Raw genomic sequence first — 21,308 nt, forward strand, 5'->3', positions numbered from 1 at the left:
CGGACTAACCCAGTAATCCGGTTTTCTCGAGTGTCATGTAAACGCACCGTGTGTGTGTGTGTAAACGCTCATGTAAACGTGTAAACATGTAAACGAGTGTGTGTGTGTGTGTGTCAGTGTACATGTGTCAGTGTGTATGTGTCAGTGTGTGCGTGGTCTAGTGTGTGTGCACTCCAGTGTGCGTGTGTGTGTATCAGTGCGCGTGTGTGCGTGCGCGCGGCCCCGTGTGCGCGCATCAGTGTGCGCGTCGGCGTGCGCGCTTTCCGCCGCGCGTGTCTCAGCGTGCGCGCGCGCCGTCCAGTGCGCGTGTATCAGGGTGTGTGTGCGTGTGTCGGGGTGCGTGCGGTCCAGGACCTCCTCCAGTCTCAGCAGGAGGTCCCGCGCGCGGGTCAGCAGGGTGCGCTTGGTGCGCAGCGCGGCGGTGACCACGTCGCAGAGGTGCCGCAGCTCGTTGCAGCGCTGCACGATGAGCGCCAGGGCGTAGTGGTGGCTGGCCGCCAGCTGGTGGCCCTGCAGGATCATCACCTGGGCCCGGTTCATCTCCTCCTGGAGCGCACACACGCACGCACACGCACGCACGCACACAAAGAGACACACATATACACACGCATAAACACAGACACACAAGCAGACACACACAGACACACACGCAGACACAATCAGACACACACAGACACACACGCAGACACAATCAGACACGCACAGACACACAACCATGCTGGATTTAGTTCTGTCGTCTTCTTTTTGATGAATTCTTTGGATGAATGTTGCGTCGGAACCACAAGGACATTTAGAATTGACCGCTGAACAGAACAAGCTGAACATCTGAGAAGCTTTGTGTGTGTGTGTGTGTGATTCTAAAGTACATTATTCAATAATCCAACACCCACGAGGACCCACATTCTGTAGACAAGCATTGATATATATATATATATAAATATATAAATATATATATATATATATATATTTGTAATATGTTAAGTGCATGTAATTGCAGCTACATTGATCCGATAAAGGACAAGTGTATGGACGGCTGTGCGTGTGGGTGTGTGTATGTGTGTGTGTGTGTGTGTGTGTGTGTGTGTGTGTGTGTGTGTGTGTGTCTGTGAGTGAGTGTGTGTGTGTGTGTGTGTATCCGTGTGTGTGTGTGTGTCCGTGTGTGTGTGTGTGTGTGCGTGTGTGTGTGTGTGTGTGTGCCCGTCAGGCAGACCTGGGCATGCGTGTCCAGAGCCGTCAGGTCTTTGAGCAGCTGTTCGGTCTGAACCACGGTGCTTCCTGAAGACGATATCCCCTTCTCCTGGGCTGACACGTTCTCTAGAGCCTCCTCCATCTACACACAAAGACACACATGCATGGACACACACACATCCAAACCCACGTAAAGAAGAACCACAACCAAACACAAAAGGAAGAAAGAGTTTAAGGGCGCACTCACACTAGGCAAAGTTGCCCTGTACCGTACTCAAGTACGATTGCCCCCGCCCCCACTGTGCCACTGGCCGGTGCTCACACTAGGCAATCTCAACTGGGCCTGAGTATGGTTGCCTCTTGTACATATAGGTTGTGTATCCGTGTGTGTGCGCACCTCTCCGAAGTGTACTGAGGCCACGGAATTTAACTGTACTTGAGTACGGATGGCGTGCTCACACTAGCCAAACTTTAGACTTTAGACTTTAGGGGGCAAATGTACTCGGGCACGGTACAGATGGCCTAGTGTGAGTGCGCCCTAAGAAGGACTAAGCATTGGGTGTTGAGTGTCTACCTAAAGGACACCTCCTGCGTGTGTTCTGTGAGGGTGTGTGTGCTGTAAGCTAACCTGCTGGAAGCTGGTCTCGTACGAGAGCATCTGGTGGTACTGCTGCAGCTTCAAGTGATGCTTCTCAAAGAAGCCGTCAAACGCCTCCTCCATGTCTCGCAGCTGGGCCAGGAGTCTGCACACACACACGCACACATACACGCACACAGCGGCATACACACACGCATGCACGCGCACACACGCATGCACACACACAGTGCACATGCACACACACTCACAAGCACAAATACACACATAGAAACACAAACCCACACGCATACATGCACACACTTAAATTGGTAAAAGAGAACAGACACATTCCTAAATAAAATAAAATCCTTAACTTTCTAGTTAGTTGGAGACCTATTACTATTTATTGCCTAGGCCACCTACAGCTGGAAAGAGTGAGAGTTGATCTATTCTATCAGAAGCCTGGAACTCCCAACACTGATACACACACATCTCATACACACATTGCACTACCGACACTTAAGGACTTGGACTTTTGAAAACTATTCTATTCTATTCTATTTATATATTGTTGATATTGTTGTTTTTATATTATATATTTATAATTTATATTTATGTAACCGTGCAGCTGGAGGATTGCTCCAACAAAATGTTGTCGTCTTGTACAATGACAATAAAGATCATCTCTCCTGGGCCTTCCAGCAGCAGCACCTGTGCACCGTGTCTGAATCCGCCTGGATGTCCTTCTCCTCCACCCCCTCTCTCTCCGAGGCCGTTGCAGATTCCAGGTTGGCCTGCAGGAGGCGCCCTTCCTTCAGCACGCTTCTAATGTCATCCTGAAACATGTTAAAACACAGTTAAAACACACAGGCACAACCCCTGCCTCCAGAGGTGACTGTAGCAAATACACGCACACAGGCACAGACGCACATGCACACACACACACACAGACACACACACGTACATGCACAAACACACACACGCACCACACATGTTTTATACACATGCTTTGCTCAAAACACATACAACTGATATTTAAGGAAAACTAATGTGGGTAAAGCAAATGAAAACAGGGATGAGAAGAGAAGAGGCTGAGATGCTACGGGGGGGAGGGGAGAGAGACAGCATCAGAGGGGGAGAGAGGGAGCCAGACAAAGCGAGGGAGACAAAAGAGGACAGAGCGTTTCAAGGGCAGAGACAGAGGCGGAGAAGACGGAGCGACGCGTCACGTGACCACCTTCAGCTGGCGGTATCTGAGCGTGTGCGAGGTCAGCAGGAACTCGATGGTCCCGGCGTCGTCTGGGAGGTCCGTCTCGGCCAGCTCCGACCCGAAGCCCTGCAGCAGCTGAGCTATCTCCTTCACCGTCACCGCGAAGCTCTCAATGGCCTGGAGGCACACACACACACACACACACACACACACACACACACACACACACACACGCACAGACACACAGACGGACACAGACACACACACACACACACACATACACACACACCAGCATGCACACATGCACACACACACACACACACACACACACACACACACACACACACACACACACACACACACACACACACATGCACACACACACACACACACACACACACACACACACACACACACACACACACGTGCACACACACACAAACAAGTGCACACACCAGCATATGCCCACACACACACATATGCACACACACACACACACACACACACACACACAACATACACGCACATGCATGCACACACATACATGCACACACACATGCACACACATACAAAGCGTTTGTTTCTATGTTTCCTATGTTTCGTTGACTGTTGCAGATTGTTTCCTACTTTAGCACTAGAAGGTCTACTTTAAGATTATTCCAGTTATACATCAAAACATCCGAGCCACTTCTACACCATGACGCATTTCCTAGCAGGTGGGTTGGAGGGAGAACAGCTGTGCGCTCCTAATCCCTAGGGATTTGATTATCCATAACAGGAGCACTTACAGCACCATCCTGATGATGATGATCCATTTATATGTGGTTGGGATGCCCCGCGCACCCGCTGTCCTCACAGGGCATTAGCTCACCCTCAGAATAAGTCAATGTGTCTGTTTCATGTTGTCTGTCAGACTATCTTGAGACTATCAGACTACCCTTACTGAAGCTTTAACGGACCATTATCAGTCATCCTTCCTCTTCATTCTCCCCCTCCTCCTCTTCCTCCCCCTCATTCTCCTCCTTCTCCTCCCCCTCATTCTCCTCCTCCCTCTTCTTCGCTTCCTCCCCCCCTCCTCCTTCTCCCCCTCCACCTTCACCATGGCAACAAGTATGAAAGGGCTCCCTTTTTTCGTTTTTTGAGGGTCAAGGTCATGAGGTGGAGAGTACCACTTACCCTGCGCAGGACCACCCAGTCGCTCTGGCAGTACTCCACCTTTGCAGTGAACTCTGTGGTGAGGTGGTGCTCGTCGATGTAGCGCAGCAGATCTCCGACCGAGCGCAGCATCACCACCTGGTGCACAAGACAACTCAGCACAGCGCGCCTTCCGTCGGGACCAGTTCCGTTGGAACTCCCTCCACCCGAAACATACGCAACTCAGTCAAACTCAAAAGTCAACTCAAAACTCACCTCTTCAAGATAGCATACGATGCCTGACCCCACCCATACCACACCTGACTCTTATTTCAAACCTTATCTTTATTTTGAATTTTTTCCTGTATTTTGTTTTCTCGTTCTTTGTAAAGTGTCTTTGAGTGACCTCCAAAAAAGAGCTATATACATTTTATCAATTATTATCTTCCCATGCCCTGAGTACGTTAGTTCACTCTCCCCGGAGTGAGGTGGACAAGAACATGCCAAGAGGAATAGGTCGGGAGTTTTGGGACAAAGAATTTTACAACGCAATATCTGAAACGTGTCACATAATCAGGTATGCCTCTACTGAAGTCCAGAAGACTGCTCACTAGTTCCGCCCCCTTCTCTCGCTAGTGATGCAGATATGGAGCCCCTCAGGGTTGTATGCACACATGGCCGCCGCTCCTGTACGCAGAGTGCGTAGGGCCCCCAGTACCTGACGGGGGCCCCCAAAATTAAGGTTGCTAAAAAAAGTCATGAGAATTATTACATTATTACATTACAAAAGATATATAAGTTAGGCCCACCGTTAATTGTATTAATTGTGTACCCTATCACTCAATTCAGGCAAATTAGATGTTTTTACCTAATATATAAAAAGAGTCCCCCCCCCACGCTTCCCTGAAATGGTACAGCCTTCAAAGCTCTGTCTTTTTGCATCGGAGGCGGAGCATCCTTTTTCAGTGCAGTTTTTCTAAACTGAAACTAATTAATACATATCTATGGTCAACAAGCATCCCTGACCATTTATGACCAATTATGCTTAGGGCCTCCAAAAGCTTAGCAGCGGCCCTGTATGCACACCCTGCAGAGGCAGCCCACCTGGCATTGGGCCGGCTTAACTGTGATGACCATAGACTAGGTAGTGAACTGGTGCTGTTGTTTTTTACAGAAACCCTCGCTGCCTTTCTTACCGGCATCTTCAACAGGAAGTCATCCTGACTGAAGCGGAAGCCCAGGTCAGTGCTGGAGGAGGGGCTGGGGGCGGGGCTTATCAGGTCAGAGGGGCGGAGCACGAGGATCAGGTGCAGGTTACCCGGGAAAGAAGTCTAGAAGAAGAGAAGATCGTGTCATAGATTAGAGCGGAATGAAGGAGAAGAAGAAGGTTTATTTTCTAATGGTGTGGAGAGATTGGAAAGGAGTGGAGAGGAGAGCAGAGCTGGGTGGTTTGTGCCCGCATGTCCACTCAGCTGATGTCTATCTCCACAGGCCCCGCGACAGCATCAGCAGCCAGCCTCAAATACAATCCCTCCTCAAGCAGTGCTCATCCCCTCAGCTGTCCCGCTGTCTCTCGCGCTCCATCACTCACCCTGTCAATCCATCCCTCACTCATTTCTGTCCGTACTATCCCGTCGAAGGCACCGTCAGACCTTGAAGGAACAATTCAATGATACACAGAGTGCTGTTGTTCTGTATCAGGCATGTCTTTTGAGGAATAACCTCACTGGGTCCTTTTTGTTTGGAATTAGTAAATATGTGTCCCTCCGCTACACAAACAGATGCACGCAAGCTCATCTTGATTTGAGAAAAAGTAGCCGAGAGACAACCTTATGGTACGAGTCTGTCAGCGAACTAGCACACTACCTTATGTATATTTCCCTAAGTAGTATAGAGGAGGGTAAATTAAGTAAAATATGTTGTTACTTTAAGTACCTAGAGGCTGGCTAATGTTTTGGAGTAACTTAAACACAATGTTTGAGCTTGTAAAAAACAACTAAAGCCTCAAGCTGAACTTAAACATGTAAGTAAACATAAAAAGGTACAATTGGAAGCATATATTGCAAACTGAATTTAGGCGAGGGCCTATTTGTAGATGTGGTGTGAGTCGCCTACTTGAAAAACACACCGATGTGATCAAATGTTTCTTTATGTAGTGTATGTAGGATGTGCTCCTCCTACACACAGTTGCCTTCTACAAGCCAGCTCGGATTATGTTTGTGCTCAGATGTCCTGCTGTTCCTTGCTATGCTCTGAAACCGGTGTATATCAGCTAGTGGGACGACAGCCTGCAGGCTAACCGTAAAGTTAGACATGAACATGTGATCTCCATGCACCCAGGCTAGCAGACCATTCCAAACACTGACATGGAAAAATACATGAAATGAATACAATAATAGTATCGATCAGTATAAAAAAAGCTTTGGCGTTACTTTACTGCGGTTGTGGGAGTCAGCATTTAACAAAGCTACTCCCCAGTCTTTGGATCCGTGGCTGCACAATAAGCCATTACGCTGTCTAACTTCAACACGCGCTGAAATACATATGCCTCTGCATCCGCAGATGGCCACTATGTGATACACAGAGTCGCACGCACGGATCGCACGCACGCACTCGTGTGCGTTTGTCATTGCCCTTTCTGGACTACAGTAGCAACAAACTCATTTTTTAAGAATCGTTGAATTCGAATTGGACCGCATTCAATGCACCACGGTTGGTGGTGCATTAAACATGTACATATTGGAGTTTGATTACGTCCCGAGCCCCACTGCCGCAGCACGAGGCACTGCAAGCCAAGAGCAGCTAGCCACTCTCCCTCACCTCTCCCTCCTCATCTCTCCATGCTGCAGCATCCCTCCCTCCCCGCTCACCCAGCATCCCCCCTTACCGCGGCGCGGCGGAGACGCGGGAACCCCCGCAGCGGGTTGGCCTCGGCCATGGCAGCGTCGTGCTGCCCGCCGCTCTGTTCTACGGCCGCTCTGTTGAAACTCCGCTGGCTTCACCGCCCGGTAAAGTCTGCGGCGGGACCGGGAGGCGGGACCGGGAGGCGGGACCGGTAACCTACTGCTGCAGTGAGTGACCGCGCGGACGGTGCGGCGCCGGCGACGAGCATATTACCGGGCAGATCCCCAACTCAGCGTCTCGTGCGGTCACGGTGCGCCCCGTCGCGTGGCTAAGGGCGTGTCCCGCGGCGCACCTGACGTCAACTCTGGATAAGTTGCGCTCCTATGTTTGTTGCGATGTGCGCAGTGACTCGATGTCCTCTCGAGGACCTCACGCAGATCCCGGATCAGCCCCCCCCCCCCACCTGGTGCTTACAGCGCAGCGTCCAGCTCCCAACCTGTTCGACTAAAGCCAACACATCTCCGCTCCGTGCGTGTAGATTTGTATACGCAATTAGACTTGAATAAAATGTATTTATATTAACTAACGAACGTCATTTCAGAATGATGGAAAGCGAAACAGAAGGAGAAAGAAATAAGTAGAGAGAATGAAAAAGACAGACAAAGAAAAAAGAAAGATAGAGAGAAAGAAAAAGGAAAGAAAGAGAGACGGTGCACGGCGGGGGTTGCAGCAGCAGATGGCGCTTTACACTAAACAGCCTCAACATCTCACCTGTCCATCTCCGCATTGATCAATGTCAAACTGAAACATGAAGATCTCAGCTCACGGCTTCGATAAGCATTCCTTAGGCCAGGAGACACTATTATATGCCACCCTCAATGTGATTTAAATGTGAATTAAAAACTATTTAGGACCAATCTATTTACGGTATTTACGGTCCACTTCTAATTGAATAAATGAATACATTTATTTATGACCACACGTTTCTAGAGGCCATTAGGTCATTTGTATACCGCTCCAAGGTGGAGCTCCTCTCCAGGGTGGAGCTCCTCTCCAGGGTGGAGCTCTCCAGGGTGCTGCTCAGCAGGTACATGCCCCAGGTGGTGGAGCTCTCCAGGGGATGGTCAGGAGTAATTATAGTACAGAGTAATCCTAGTACTTAGTACATAGTAATCATAGTACAGAGTAATTATAATACATATATATCATATTAATCATAGTGCAGAGCATTTATCGTACATAGTAATCATAGTACAGAGTAGGGATTGACAGATATGGATTTTTTTGGGCCATACCGATTTTTTTTCATCAGCCTTAGCCGATGACCGATACGCCAATATCGATTTTCTTTCAATGATTTTTGGAGCCGATACTGCTTTTACTCCCTCAATTTACATCATAAAAATGACACAATGATGATAACAAATGTTACAAGTCTCAATTTAAAAAAGGAACATTTATTGAACTGTCTGTAAATCATGCAGGGAAAAAATATCCCCAAAAAATAAATAAAATAAAAATCGGCCATACGATACACGTAAAAACGCAAATTTCGGCCGGCCGATATATTGGTCGATCACTAGTACAGAGTTATTATAGTACATAGTAATCATAGTGATCATAGTGCAGAGTAGTTGTCGTACATCATCATAGTAATCATAGTACATAGTCATCATAGTAATCATAGTACATAGCAATCATAGTACAGAGTAACAGAGTAATCATCCTAATCAGTTCTATGAGCAGCAGCTGATGCAGCCCTGGAGGTGAAGCAGCTGAAGACGATCAGACAGCACTGACTAATCATTGTAACAGGAAGCTCACAAAGGGGAGACTATTATATTATTATTATATATTATATATGTAGTTGAGTCACCCCTCCTCCATCTATAGAATAGATGGGTGTCTGCCAGCCCAACGTTGCACTTGCAGGAGGTGCCACAATATAAAGCCCTGTTGTAAATGTATCTTGTTGTGAAAGCAATATCTTAACCACACACGTGTTCACACATGCACACACACACACACATGCGCACGCGTCCTGTGAAATTGCACAGAACACCAGATAAGCATCTGAATTCAAAACAAGCCGTCTTTTTTTTAAATCTAATTAGCTTCCCAGTGGATTGTATTTTTTTCATGTTCATTTGAAGTGCACATGGGGTTGCTGGAAACAAGCAAGAGACAGCAGAACCAGACGCCTGGAACTGGGAAGACTGATCCAACAGACAACTGGTTTGTGGCTGTCATCATTATTTAGCAATACACGCCATGTGTTTCAGCACTAGATAGATATATACAATCTATGTAGAGCAGCAGTTTATTAATGACCTGATGTCATGTTTACTGCTGTGTGTTTCTGTTGTGTATGGCTTGTATTTTCTTTGTTGTGTATAGGTATTGCTCGGCCATTACTGTGTCCCTGTGTTAAGCACTTTGTATACCTTGATTACATACCTTAGCGCTGGGTGAGGCTGCACACCTGTTGCTCATTGAGTAATCAGTGTGCACAGGTTAAACCAGCCAGCTCCACACACACACACACACACACTCAGGAAGAGTTCTCCTGGATGGCAACATAGAGCATTTGTTTTGTACAAAATGAACACAGACTCTAACCATCTGTACATTGTATATACAGTATAGAAACATTGTGTGTAAATGAGATGTTAGATGTAATACTTTCTTGTAAATATTCCCAATATTAAAGAAAAGGCATTAATGTTTAACCATGTTAACTTAAAAATATATTTGACCATTTGTTTATATCAGCTAAACACTCGGTTGACCTCAAAAGCAGTGAACAGTGGTCTGAAGTGGGTTGATCAGCCAGGGATCCGGACTGTGCATTATAAAGCCTGTTTTGAACCATATACCAAACCTTATAAATCCATCCTGCTAGAATGATCAGACCTTAATCTCATCTAAGTTATCAAAACATTTCATTAGTATGTATGCAATGCATAAGTACAATAATACCATGATCCATGTCCTTCTTAGATGCTCTTTTGATGGATACTGGAGGGATTAGAGTCTCCCAATAGTAGCCCACCATGCTTTCCTTGTCATCCCCATGGCCAGTATTTTTAAACCCTTCATGTCAAGAAAAAAGCCTGCTTAATTGGATTACACCAACACACCAGGGTGGCCGTGGGGCGGCGCTTCAGTGGGATAGGAGCAGAGCTATAGAGCTATATACAGCTATATAGAGATATAGCTGGGGTATCACCTGCACTAAAAATACACTTTAGACTACTAAACTACTCTGCACTCCTATCTGGACCCTACAAGACTCTGAGGAACCTTTTATGACAGGTAGGCCTGCACGTATGGTTTAGCTAGATAGATGCATTACCAGATATTTCCTGCATCACAAATGCAAAGATAAAGGAGGACAAAGTGAGCTCATTGAGAAAACCCTTTTGGGCTCTATTCCAGTCATCTGCAATGGGCTTCACAACTAGGAGATTTGGGAAAATAATGCATTTATTAATTGGAACAACTCTTTGTGTGTCATAGTTTGACATGGAGTATGTCTATGTCCATAAATCCTTATACAGTGCCTGAGGAACTGAGGAATCTTAAAATGTCAACAGCAGAAACATTAATTTCAGTTCCCTACTACAGATTATGACCGTATATGGAAGGTAATTACCCATCACAGCTTTCAGGTATTAAGGTACATTTTGTTCCCTAAGAGATAGACTGGAGCATATGAATGTTCAGTTGATTTGTTCATTAATGTCTGTACCAACATTTCAAATATCTTCACAGACAAGCATTTGTTGAAACCCCTAAAACACAAGGAGACATGATAATCATCCACACATCTGTGAGCATGGAGATGTAGAGAATGGATTACAATCACTACCGAAAATCAGTAAAGAGACAGGTTAAACATCTACAGATCTGTTAGAATGGAGATGTAGGGAATGGATAACCATCGCTACCTAAAAGTATAACAGGTTGTTATCCAGGACATGATACAGGAAGTAACTTATTTAGAAAGGGGACTCCAAGGTGCTATGCATGCTAACTATGTCCATCACAAGTTGATCTTCCTGTAGCAGCAGCCAGCTCTCTCTCCCGTCTGCTTTAATAATTATGCCATGCAGTGATACATGAGAAAAAAGTTTGTTTTTCAAACCTCATACAGCAATATGCACAGGGAATAAATGATTGATGTCTTTCTTGTTTTGCTAAATGTTTCTTATTTTAACCTCCATTGTGTTGTTAATGTTTGCACCAGCGTAGGCAAGGATTTAATGAAGACAATAAAAGAGAAGTAACCCAACTCATTACTTTGATACTAAGTGTGTCCGTCCACTGAACGGGATTCATCACTTCAGCAGTACTGGAAGAGGATTGCAGAGCCCGGGGCTAGCACTAGCAGCCAGCTACATGGAAGGAGAGTAGATGGTGACATGACTTGGTGTTGGGTAAATCCGGCCAGGATTCCCCTGGGAGGCGTGCGTCGGTTGGATGACAGAAGCTTTAAGCTTAGGAAGCCCTAACGAAGACGCTGTAATCTCACTCAATACGATTAGCCCCGTATTATCTCTGAGACAATGATATGCCACCTTGATGATTGCCATGACAGAAATCAGAGTGACACAATGGCTGTCCATCCACTCTCATTTCCCAACGTCAAGGACCACGATCCTGTTCATCATGTTGATTTTGTTGTTGTCTTTTCAACAGATACTACTGAGGCACTTTCCAACATGGCCAAGTAAGTGCTTCTCTGGTAATTTAAACACACAGAACATTTTATAACACAATATTGTATTGAAAATAGTAGGATTTCATGTGCAACATGACACATCACAGTAGTAAATCAAGTCATACGCATAGAACAAGACATTTGTAACTACATAACCACATCAGAGGTCCAAGTCTACAGTAACTGTACTGTACAGAACTGTAACAAAATAAAAACAAATAAAAAACATAGATAAAAGGTCAGTTAGGAAGACTTGCAGCATTAGGAAGAGGAGGGCAGATGTGCTCATTGACCTTCACCCAGGAAGAACACCGTCTCTAAAGATTAGAAGGTCACACCAGGGTCAGCCCGTGCAGATGTTCAGATGTGCTCAGGCCACAACAATGGTTCTTTAACCTTGAAATGGCCTTAAAATATTAGGCAGAGTTTAGGAGTGGCCATGGCTGAAGTCAGCCATGGCGGGAGAGACTCAGTGAAAAGATCATTTGCAATACACTATGGAAGAAGTGGACACGTCTGCAAGGCTGCGAGACAGCGAAAGGTATCTACACATTGAAGAAGTCAGGAGATTGGCGCGGCTTCCGTATCAGACTAATGGGCTAAATTGGCTCTAAATTGACTCTGACTATACTGTACAGTTACACAGGATCATACCTCGTCATACAGCATCTTGTAAAATGTAGTCTTTCCTTCAGGCATTGTAGCGTTGGGTTGCTTGTCTGCTGACATCTGAGACAAGGTTTCTGCTTCATATCATTTTGTGTTCTATCATTCTCAGGGTTTACAAGAAGACCAGTGGGAATGGGGCAGTGAGTATGAGTGACTTAACAATGTGGATATATATATACTTCTCCTCCTAATACATTCCAGTCATTTCAGTCAAGTCATATGCTTTGCTATTAATGGCAAATGAATGAATGATTGTCAGTAAATGAAACGTCAACTGTGTCCACATGAGTTTGACCCTGACCACAGCATTTCTGTCCATCTGTTCCTCAGCTCAGCCTCTACCTGGGAAAGAGAGACTACGTGGACCATGTGACCAAGGTGGACAGCGTGGGTGAGGTCCCCGTTCTTTTCCTTCAGCCTTCAGGTGCTGGATGCATAGGCTCCATTATGGGCAGCAACAAGCCATCGATAAGATCCGTGATCAGCTTCACATGTTTACAGATGGGGTTGTGAAGCTGGACCCCAAAAACTTCGGGAGCAGGAAAGGTAACATCAGAGACGAGTTCAGGGACTGGGACATGAAATCCGACCTCCAGCTCAAACCCAAGCCTCCTTGTGACCGCTCCGTTTGTGGTTGTCTGTCTGTGGCAGTGTTCGTGCAGCTGACCTGCGCCTTCCGCTACGGCCGTGAGGACCTGGACGTGATTGGCCTGTCGTTCAGGAAGGACATCTGGTACCAACAGATCCAGATCTACCCTGAATGCCACCAGCCCAAGCTGAGCATCATGCACGACACCCTGATGAAGAAGGCCGGGGACAACGCCTACCCGTTCACCTTCGACGTAGGGCAGCGCCTCTGCTCACACACATGTATCAAATACATATATACATGTATATACATAAAGCTGATCGTTAGCTCATCAACCACACAGTGAACAATGCATTCAGGAGGATGTTAAACACCATTCATTTAATCATTTCTGTTCAATTTTCTGTTTCTGTTCCTAGATTCCCAACAACCTCCCTTGCTCGGTCGTTCTGCAGCCAGGACCGGACGATAAGGGCAAGGTAAACACAAGAACCTCTGCTCTCTGCATGCTAACACATTCAGATGGGAAGCGATATGTTCTCCATGGCCAGTGGTAAAACTTCACCCACACACACACACACACACACACACACTCCCGTTCAACACATAAAGCTGTGTTTCCATGCAGGCCTGTGGCGTGGACTTTGAGGTGAGGACGTACCTCGCCATGGAGGCCGACAACGCAGACGAGAAGATAGAGAAGAAGTGAGTGTCCTTCCTCCTGCAGCTCCCTGTCCAAACCCTGATATCTGAGGTCTCTTCCACACCTCTGTCCGCTCCTCCTCCCCCTGTCCTCCCTGCTGAAGCCCCGTCAGGGCCCGTTCCTCCTGGTGATCATGTCCTGTTGCCTTGTCTCCGTGACTGTGGGGAACAGGGACACCGCCCGGCTCATCATCAGGAAGGTCCAGTTCGCCCCGGACCTGGTGGGGGCCGGACCCAGGGCAGAGCTCCGCAAGAACTTCATTACGTCGGACAAGCCCATCCATCTAGAAGCCTCCATGGCCAAAGATGTAGGGTGGACTCTTTTTACCGGCTTTAGTCCTCCATACATTTTATGTGCTTTATACCATTTGGATTGATTCCACATTTCCCTATTCCAATACATTACACTTACACACGTTTGGGTCTACACAGCAGAGATAATCATGGTCGTAATGTGCACACATTCAACAGACCGCAACCTTCATCGATATACACATTTGATTGACCTAAATAAAACAATGCAGAATTACCTACTTTCAATCTGAATTATGATACAACATGAAAATATATCTCATGAAATACAGAGAGAGAGAGAGAGAGAGAGAGAGAGAGAGAGAGAGAGAGAGAGAGAGAGAGAGAGAGAGAGAGAGAGAGAGAGAGAGAGAGAGAGAGAGAGAGAGAGAGAGAGAGAGAGAGAGAGACGTGCACAGGAAGGACCTCATGTGTCTCTCTTGTTGCTCTTGTCCTCAGCTCTTCTTCCACGGTGACTCCATCCCCATCAAGATCAAGGTCAACAATGAGACCAGTAAAACGATCAAGAACATCAAAATCACCGGTGTGTGTTCCTCCAAGACATGAGGTCTTTCTGTGCTCCACTTCTTGTTTCCTTCCGCCTGGGGACGCTACACCACGTGATGACCTGTTTGTCCGTCTCCTTTCCTCTCTCTCCTTGTCTCTCTCCTCCCCGGGCTCAGTGGATCAGGCCACGGACATCATCCTCTACTCCGCAGACAAGTACATCAAGTGTGTCCTGAACAAGGAGTTCAGGCAAGAGACTCAATAGAAGTACTGGCATGTTTTTCTCGTTGGGTCCAGTTCTTGTGTGTTAGAATGCAGACTGTCTGCTGCACTGAGAAGACTCCACCTCAGGGCACACGGTCAAAAGCACTTTTTAAAAATGGATTAATTGTTGTTGTTGTGTTTTTGTTTCTAGTTTTTGTATTTAAATGTTTGATTTAAGGCTGTGTGTGTGCGTGTGTGTGATTTTGTGTGTGTGTATGTGTGTGTGTGTGTGTGTGTGTGTGTGTGTGTGCATGTGTGTGTGGGGATGTGAGTGTGTGTGTGGGTGTGCGTATATACCGAGGTGGGTTTCTGTACATTCAAACCTTGTATGTCCTTGTATTGTGTTGAACAATTTGCAAAACGTGACTAGAGATCAGCCAGCTAACCCTGAGTGTCTGCAGTGAGACGGTGGAAGCCAACGGGACCCTGGAGAAGACCCTCTGCATCACCCCTCTGCTGTCGGACAACAAGGAGAAGAGGGGGCTGGCACTCGATGGACGGCTGAAGGACGAGGACACGAATCTGGCCTCCTCTACCATGTACGGACCCACACCACCCCCACCGCTTCCATCCGGACACACCCCACCACCCTCACGTTGAGTTAAATATGGGCTCACATTGCAGTGATCAATGTTTCCTCTCATTCAGCTTGAGGGGAGGCATGGAAAAGGACGTACTGGGAATCATGGTCACCTACAAGATCAAGATTCACCTCATAGTTGCCGGATCAGGGTACGTTTCTGATTGGATGCTATACTTTGGCACATTTCAGTTTATTGTCGCCACCTATTGACTGTAATGCTATATTGCAGCCTCAGTCTGTTTCTACTTCGGCACGGTGGCATATATCTAATCCTTCAATTACTTATCCCCATTATAGCATGCTGGCTGGACTCACTGGAAGGTTTGTCCCAGCACTCTTTATACATATTTATTGTAAAATGTGGGTACCTGTTAACAATACGATAACTACTACCACGATTAACTAAAATGATAACAATGTTTGTCATTACAGTGATGTTGAACTAGAACTGCCATTAATCCTCATGCATCCAAAACCCACAGGTAAATCGCACGCACACACACACACACACACACACACATACTCACACACACACACACACACACACACACACACACACACACACACACACACACACACACACACACACACACACACACACATGTACAGATACAGATACACAGAGGTACACAGACACACACACATACATAGCTGGAAAATTGACACTGAGATTTACCTTTGTTGCTCTCATCCTCTCTTCCATCCACTCTGACCACCTGAGCAGTGTGTAAGTATCAACATTATAATATATATTAATATGAAACACTTCCTCCTGCTTGTAAATCCTACCTGTGCAGCAACTCATTCATGACTTATTGGCGCTATGGGCCTTCTTTACCTAAGCGGCCATCTTGGTCCCATCTTTGTTCTGAACGCTAGCTGGGTGGTGGAACTCAATGGGGAATCCTGCATTCAGGTGGCCCTAATTTCAAGATGGCCATTTAAGGCCTGTAGAATGTTACATGTGTTTACCTGTGTCCTCTCACTCTGCAGAGTCATGGAGGAGAACAATCAAAGACACTCTATTGTTAAGGTGAGGCTCGATACAGTAGATCTGCTGATCGATTGATTCTCGTGTGTATATCCATGACTTCTATGTACTTCATCTATGTCATTGTTATTGCTGACAGTAAACAGTAAATTAAAAATCTTTATTGTTGCATGGTAGAAAGTATGCTTTTCATGTGTTTGTTTGCAGAAAGGATGCCAGCCTGGCAGAGACATAGGTGTGGAAGAAGGCAGAGGGAGACAAAGGAGGAGGCAATGAGCGGAAAACTGAAATGTCAATTTTTTTTGTATTGAAAATGTACGAGATTGATGTAATTAAACCAAAATGACAAAATGAGTGCAATTACAGAATACACTATTCTACACGTTCCTCAAGCTCATTCATAGTTATTCATAAGATTTATTTATATCGTTATTCTGACACACTCACACATTAACAAACAAAAACACACACACACACACACACACACACACACACACACACACACACACACACACACACACACACACACACACATACACACACACACACACACACACACACACACACACACACACACACAATAACATTAATCCCTGCAATTGAAAGCAAACAGCTTTCAATTGCAAAGAGATTGTATGAGGGACTGTCAGTTTGCGTTTCAATATATGTTGTACTGAATATCCTGGTGTTTTATATGAACAACAAACTCTACAAACTACCACTCAACGGCAGACTCGTTAACATGAATAAAATAAAACAAGTTTTATGTAATCATTATTTTGTTGACTCTCCTGTTATTCAGAGAGAAACATTGTGACTGAACAACTTTGACCAAACGGTCCACCAGAGGGGTCACCAGCTCCTGCAGCTGTCGGGCCCTGCGTCCCTACATAGGCTTCCAGGGTCAAAGGGTTAGGGGGCCTCCTTGGGCGTCACACACATAGCTCTCCTCCGAGCAACAGCACAGAGCGTAGCTTTACAGCCACAAATGCTCCTACAAATGTGTAAGAGCCTTCTCATTGTGCATAGGAAGACCCCTGACGATGGATGGCAAAAAAAGAGCAATACCATCCTATAAATTCCTAGAAGCAAGCGACCCCATCTCCTACCACCACAGGGCCCTCCATTGCCAAGAGGAGAACATGGGGCCACCCTCAGCCATCTCACCTCCTATGACCGCACACGGCCTCGGGACAGCTGTCTGGCCTCACCAGACCATCATCAGACCCTGTTGTTATTTGGCTCTGACCAGACAGCACATGAGGACAGATAATGTGACCACCTTGACCTCAGAAACGAAAACTGTCCGAAAACTGATGGCGGTGAGCTATGTACAGACTCAGCAGTCTGGCCCTTGAGACTGGCAGACACAGGCAGACCTACCTTCCTAGAGAGACAGGCACTGTGGGGACACTGAAACATTCCCTGCTACAATGCTACATATATACAGATGAGAAAGCAAGTCATTGTCCAAAATACATCATGAATGCTGATCATTCCATACATTCTCTGACCAGACTAAAATGCAACGTTTAAAGAACACATCAAGTTATCTAGTTCCTCTTATTCTTCCTTTTATCTACTTAGCTTCCAGTACAGAGAGAGAGAGAGGGGGGGGGGGAGGGGGGAAGGAAAATGATTAGGCCTAAATATGAAGCATACTGTAAATATGACATACATACATGATGCATACATTACAAATGTTTAAAAACACCCTTAACTAAACTCAGGGCTTAGTTGAAATCCATTACAGTTAAAAAATGGCCCGTGCAAATGGGTGTGTATTTGAGGAATTATCAGTTTCAATAATTTCCTTCATCACAAGTTGCTATTCTCAGAGGGCCTGTAGGGGGAAGCAGAGGCGATGGAGTAGGTTTGATTCACAGGGTATACAGCAGAGGAAGACGAGGCGTCGGCGTGACACCGGAGCGTCACGCACAACGCGCCCTGGATGCGTCGAGTTCACCAACATGTCTTTGAACGGAGGTTTGTGTACTGCGTAGCTAACTTTAAGTAATTAAGATCAGTATCTGCTTAGTATATAAACCTGACGTTACATTATGAATCATAATATCATCAAGGTAGCTCTGTGTTACAGTTTGTAAAGCCCTGCTAACAGCAAGGTTCACTGTTGTTTTCTAGTCGTTCTTTTCAAGATAATATTCAAATGAATTAAACCTGTCTATAGGAGCAGGTGGACTTCGTGTCTGTAGTTTACCTTGTGTGATTTCGTGAATGATTATTTTATATACGAAGAATAACGATCTAACATATGCCATATGTTATCATATGCGATGTGCCTTTCTAAGCCAGGGTTGAAATAGTCCAATTTAAGTGTATTGGTCAGCACGGTGGGTGTGGTTGAGGATACAGGCGGATGTCCAGTCTGGGAGCATGGCTCCTGCATAACCAACTTCTTCCTGCCATCCCAGATGACGAAGACTTCGAGTGGGAGCCGCCAACTGCCGCAGAGATGAAGGTGATCGAGGCCCGCCGAGAACGACAGGACAAAATCAGCAAGATAATGGGAGACTACCTGCTCAAAGGGTTCAAGATGCTGGGGGAGTGCTGTGAAACGTGTGGGGTGAGTAGTGCTCCTCTTTTGTATCTGCCAGTGCTTTATAATAGTTATGTTATGGTTTAATGCTAAAGTTCTGGCATGATCTTGGGACAGTTCTGCATGGTATTTACATCCCAGCCGTAGCTTGTGGGCCTACAAGTAGGACTTTCGTTTTGTTTGTATGTTGCTTGTTGAGTGTTTCTTCCATGGGGTTTATTGTTTTATTGTTTGTGTGTACACAGACAATCCTTCTCCAGGACAAGCAGCAGAAGAACTACTGTGTATCATGCCAGGAGCTGGACTCCGACGTCGACAAAGACAACCCAGGTACCCTAATGCACTCCTCATTTTCAGGAATAAGGACTATTGCTCTATGATGGAATACAATGAAGTATTTGTTTCCCACACAAACAATATAACTGGTCAAACTCCAAAGAAGACCTAGCAGTAGCTCTGTGTTGGACCCTCGTCGAAGAGGCCAGTGAGGACCTGCCAGCCATCGCTCCGGCCTGCTGGCTGAGCTCTTCTGGGAGGCTCTGCTTGCTAGGAAAAGCAGGCTCTGCTTTTCAAACAATCTCTTATACCTGAGCTTGTTGTTAAAGCCATACTAAGGGGGGTCCTTGACTAAGATTTTCATTGGTCGATTCGATTCCTCAGGCCAGTCCCATGTTGACTGATCCTCAAATCATCTATTTTTATTTATGCGGCTCAATGATACCTGGTTTTCTTTGTAACTTTTGCGTGATTCAAACGCTTGAAAATAACAAATTTACTTTAAGGGATCCCCACGGCTATCTATATGCCCGGTGCTGCGCCTCCGCTAAATGACTGACCACCTCTAACTTAACAATATGATGACAATTTACCATAGTAAAGGATTGATACACAAACTCACGTTGACCTTCTCATCCTGTTCCAGTTACAGGTTAACCCATTCTAAATTCTCTCCTTGTTTGCAGCGTTGAACGCCCAGGCGGCTCTGTCTCAGGTGAGGGAGAGGCAGCTCTCCTCTCAGCCGCCTGCGTCTGATCCCAACGTGGGCCCAGGCGGCCTCCAGGCCAGTGGGTCCGTTCCCCTGCCCAGACCGGAGCACTGCGAAGGGGCAGCCGCTGGGCTCAGAGGCGCCTTGCTTCCGGCCCCTCCCTCAGCTCCTTCCGCCGTTGCTGTCACCGCCCCTGCGGTGGCCACCCCGACACTCCTGCCCACACCCGCCCCCCCGCGCCCGGCCGGCGTCCAGCAGCCCGTGCTGCGAGAGGCGGAGGAAGCCATCCTCACCAAGCTGCGCTGGGCCAGCTGCCAGCTGCAGACCTCAGCCTCTCTGGAGGCCAGCATCCAGCTGTGCAGCCTGATCACCAGCTGTGCCAAGTCTCTGCAGAGCCTCAGAGAGCTCAGCCAGTAGAGCGGCGCTGTGGAACGCTGCGATGGCTGGCGGGTCCTCCCTGGCCTACAGTCCATGGCAGATGAACTGAACCATAGGGACAGCAGCAGCAGGGTTCTGGTTGGCTGGTTAGGGTCAGGTGGTACAACGTATACGGTCATAGTGTGGAGTAGGGATGTTACTGGGCACCTGAGCAGAGATGGTGCCGTCCCTGAAGTTTGGTTACTCTTTAACTTTTCGCTGTCAACTGCTTTGCTTCAATGGGGGGGAAGGGGGTTCCACATTTTTAATGGACAGACAGGTGTACTTATATTATTGCAGGTTGCTATTATTGGTCCAAAACTCTTGTCAACCAATCTGAGATGAAGCTAATCAAGCCGTTTAGGTGATTTCAGATTGGTCGGCTTGGATTTTGTGTGGAAGGGAAAATAAAAAACAAAAACCTTTTAGTTATGCTATTACTGTTATTGTTGAAATAAACATGTCATGTCATTTGACTCATTCACAAAAAACAAGCTCTCTTAGTTTGAGGATGATTGGCACAGAAAGCTAAGTTGGATATGAGATAAATATTTTAGCATGAGCTCAGGAGCATTCTGAATTTGGATGATCAGTTATATATTTTGTGATTGATTATTGTGGGATTCATTGTGGGAATTAAAAAAGGATTAAGAATATTCCTCAGACAAGTATTACAAGCTATTGCAAGTACCACAAATGTGCTTAACCTTTGAACTGATGTATCGGGCCTTACTTCCTAGTGTATAGTTTCTGTTGTCCCTTACCCAAAGATAAAGCACTATGGGTAACGTTGAGTCAGTCGCAGAGGCTCTACATGTATTGGGTTGGTAGAGGAAAGACCTTCGGCACGTACCTATGCAGTCCTGAGGTCTGCGTGTTCTTTGGGACGTGAGGTGTACTAAGGATTTAGCTGAACTGATCTGTAGGCTACCTGAATAAATGTTGCTGTAAAGATATTGTGTTTTGTATCTGCCTGCAGGAGTGTGCAATGTTGTAACGGTATATTATATATAACTAGGCTCAACAATTATTGACCTATTTGGAAACCTGTAAACTACTGTATTTACTGGCTGCGCA

The 21,308-nt window shown here is 46.3% G+C and overlaps 3 protein-coding genes across 3 annotated transcripts in view; 2 read left to right on the plus strand and 1 right to left on the minus strand.

The window, feature by feature from the left end:
- mcf2b (MCF.2 cell line derived transforming sequence b) overlaps nt 1-7,047 on the minus strand; it is a gene marked incomplete at its 5' end in the record, with an annotated part of 31,707 nt that extends 24,660 nt beyond the window's left edge. The window contains 8 exons of the mRNA XM_084474419.1: nt 355-546; nt 1,211-1,330; nt 1,817-1,931; nt 2,477-2,601; nt 3,003-3,152; nt 4,152-4,268; nt 5,306-5,440; nt 6,997-7,047. Of these exons, the coding sequence (XP_084330545.1) occupies nt 355-546; nt 1,211-1,330; nt 1,817-1,931; nt 2,477-2,601; nt 3,003-3,152; nt 4,152-4,268; nt 5,306-5,440; nt 6,997-7,047 (1,005 nt within the window). The remainder of the gene's footprint in view (nt 1-354; nt 547-1,210; nt 1,331-1,816; nt 1,932-2,476; nt 2,602-3,002; nt 3,153-4,151; nt 4,269-5,305; nt 5,441-6,996) is intronic.
- On the plus strand, nt 7,046-16,350 carry arr3a (arrestin 3a, retinal (X-arrestin); the record flags this gene model as incomplete). Its single annotated transcript, XM_084473723.1, has 14 exons — nt 7,046-7,117; nt 7,976-8,076; nt 12,455-12,485; nt 12,676-12,736; nt 12,847-12,891; nt 12,997-13,187; nt 13,354-13,413; nt 13,563-13,639; nt 13,809-13,944; nt 14,387-14,471; nt 14,611-14,683; nt 15,100-15,237; nt 15,347-15,430; nt 16,275-16,350. The coding sequence occupies 14 exons, from the start codon at nt 7,046-7,048 to the stop codon at nt 16,348-16,350; spliced, it is 1,230 nt and encodes a 409-aa protein (XP_084329849.1).
- Nucleotides 16,351-18,201: 1,851 nt separating this feature from the next.
- znrd2 (zinc ribbon domain containing 2) lies at nt 18,202-21,179 on the plus strand. The gene is made up of 4 exons (XM_084474426.1): nt 18,202-18,258; nt 18,705-18,856; nt 19,075-19,159; nt 19,792-21,179. The coding sequence occupies exons 1-4, from the start codon at nt 18,243-18,245 to the stop codon at nt 20,229-20,231; spliced, it is 693 nt and encodes a 230-aa protein (XP_084330552.1). The 5' UTR covers nt 18,202-18,242; the 3' UTR covers nt 20,232-21,179.
- The last annotated feature ends 129 nt before the right edge of the window (nt 21,180-21,308 follow it).

The sequence above is a fragment of the Micromesistius poutassou genome (assembly GCF_964030765.1).
Source record: "Micromesistius poutassou genome assembly, chromosome: 10".
Lineage (NCBI taxonomy): Eukaryota > Metazoa > Chordata > Actinopteri > Gadiformes > Gadidae > Micromesistius > Micromesistius poutassou.

Bases quoted from the DNA above. Each gene is read 5' to 3' on its own strand.
- znrd2 (XM_084474426.1), top strand. The intron at 18,857-19,074 runs GTGAGTAGTGCT...GTGTGTACACAG, and splicing joins AGTGCTGTGAAACGTGTGGG to ACAATCCTTCTCCAGGACAA. The intron at 19,160-19,791 runs GTACCCTAATGC...CCTTGTTTGCAG, and splicing joins CGTCGACAAAGACAACCCAG to CGTTGAACGCCCAGGCGGCT.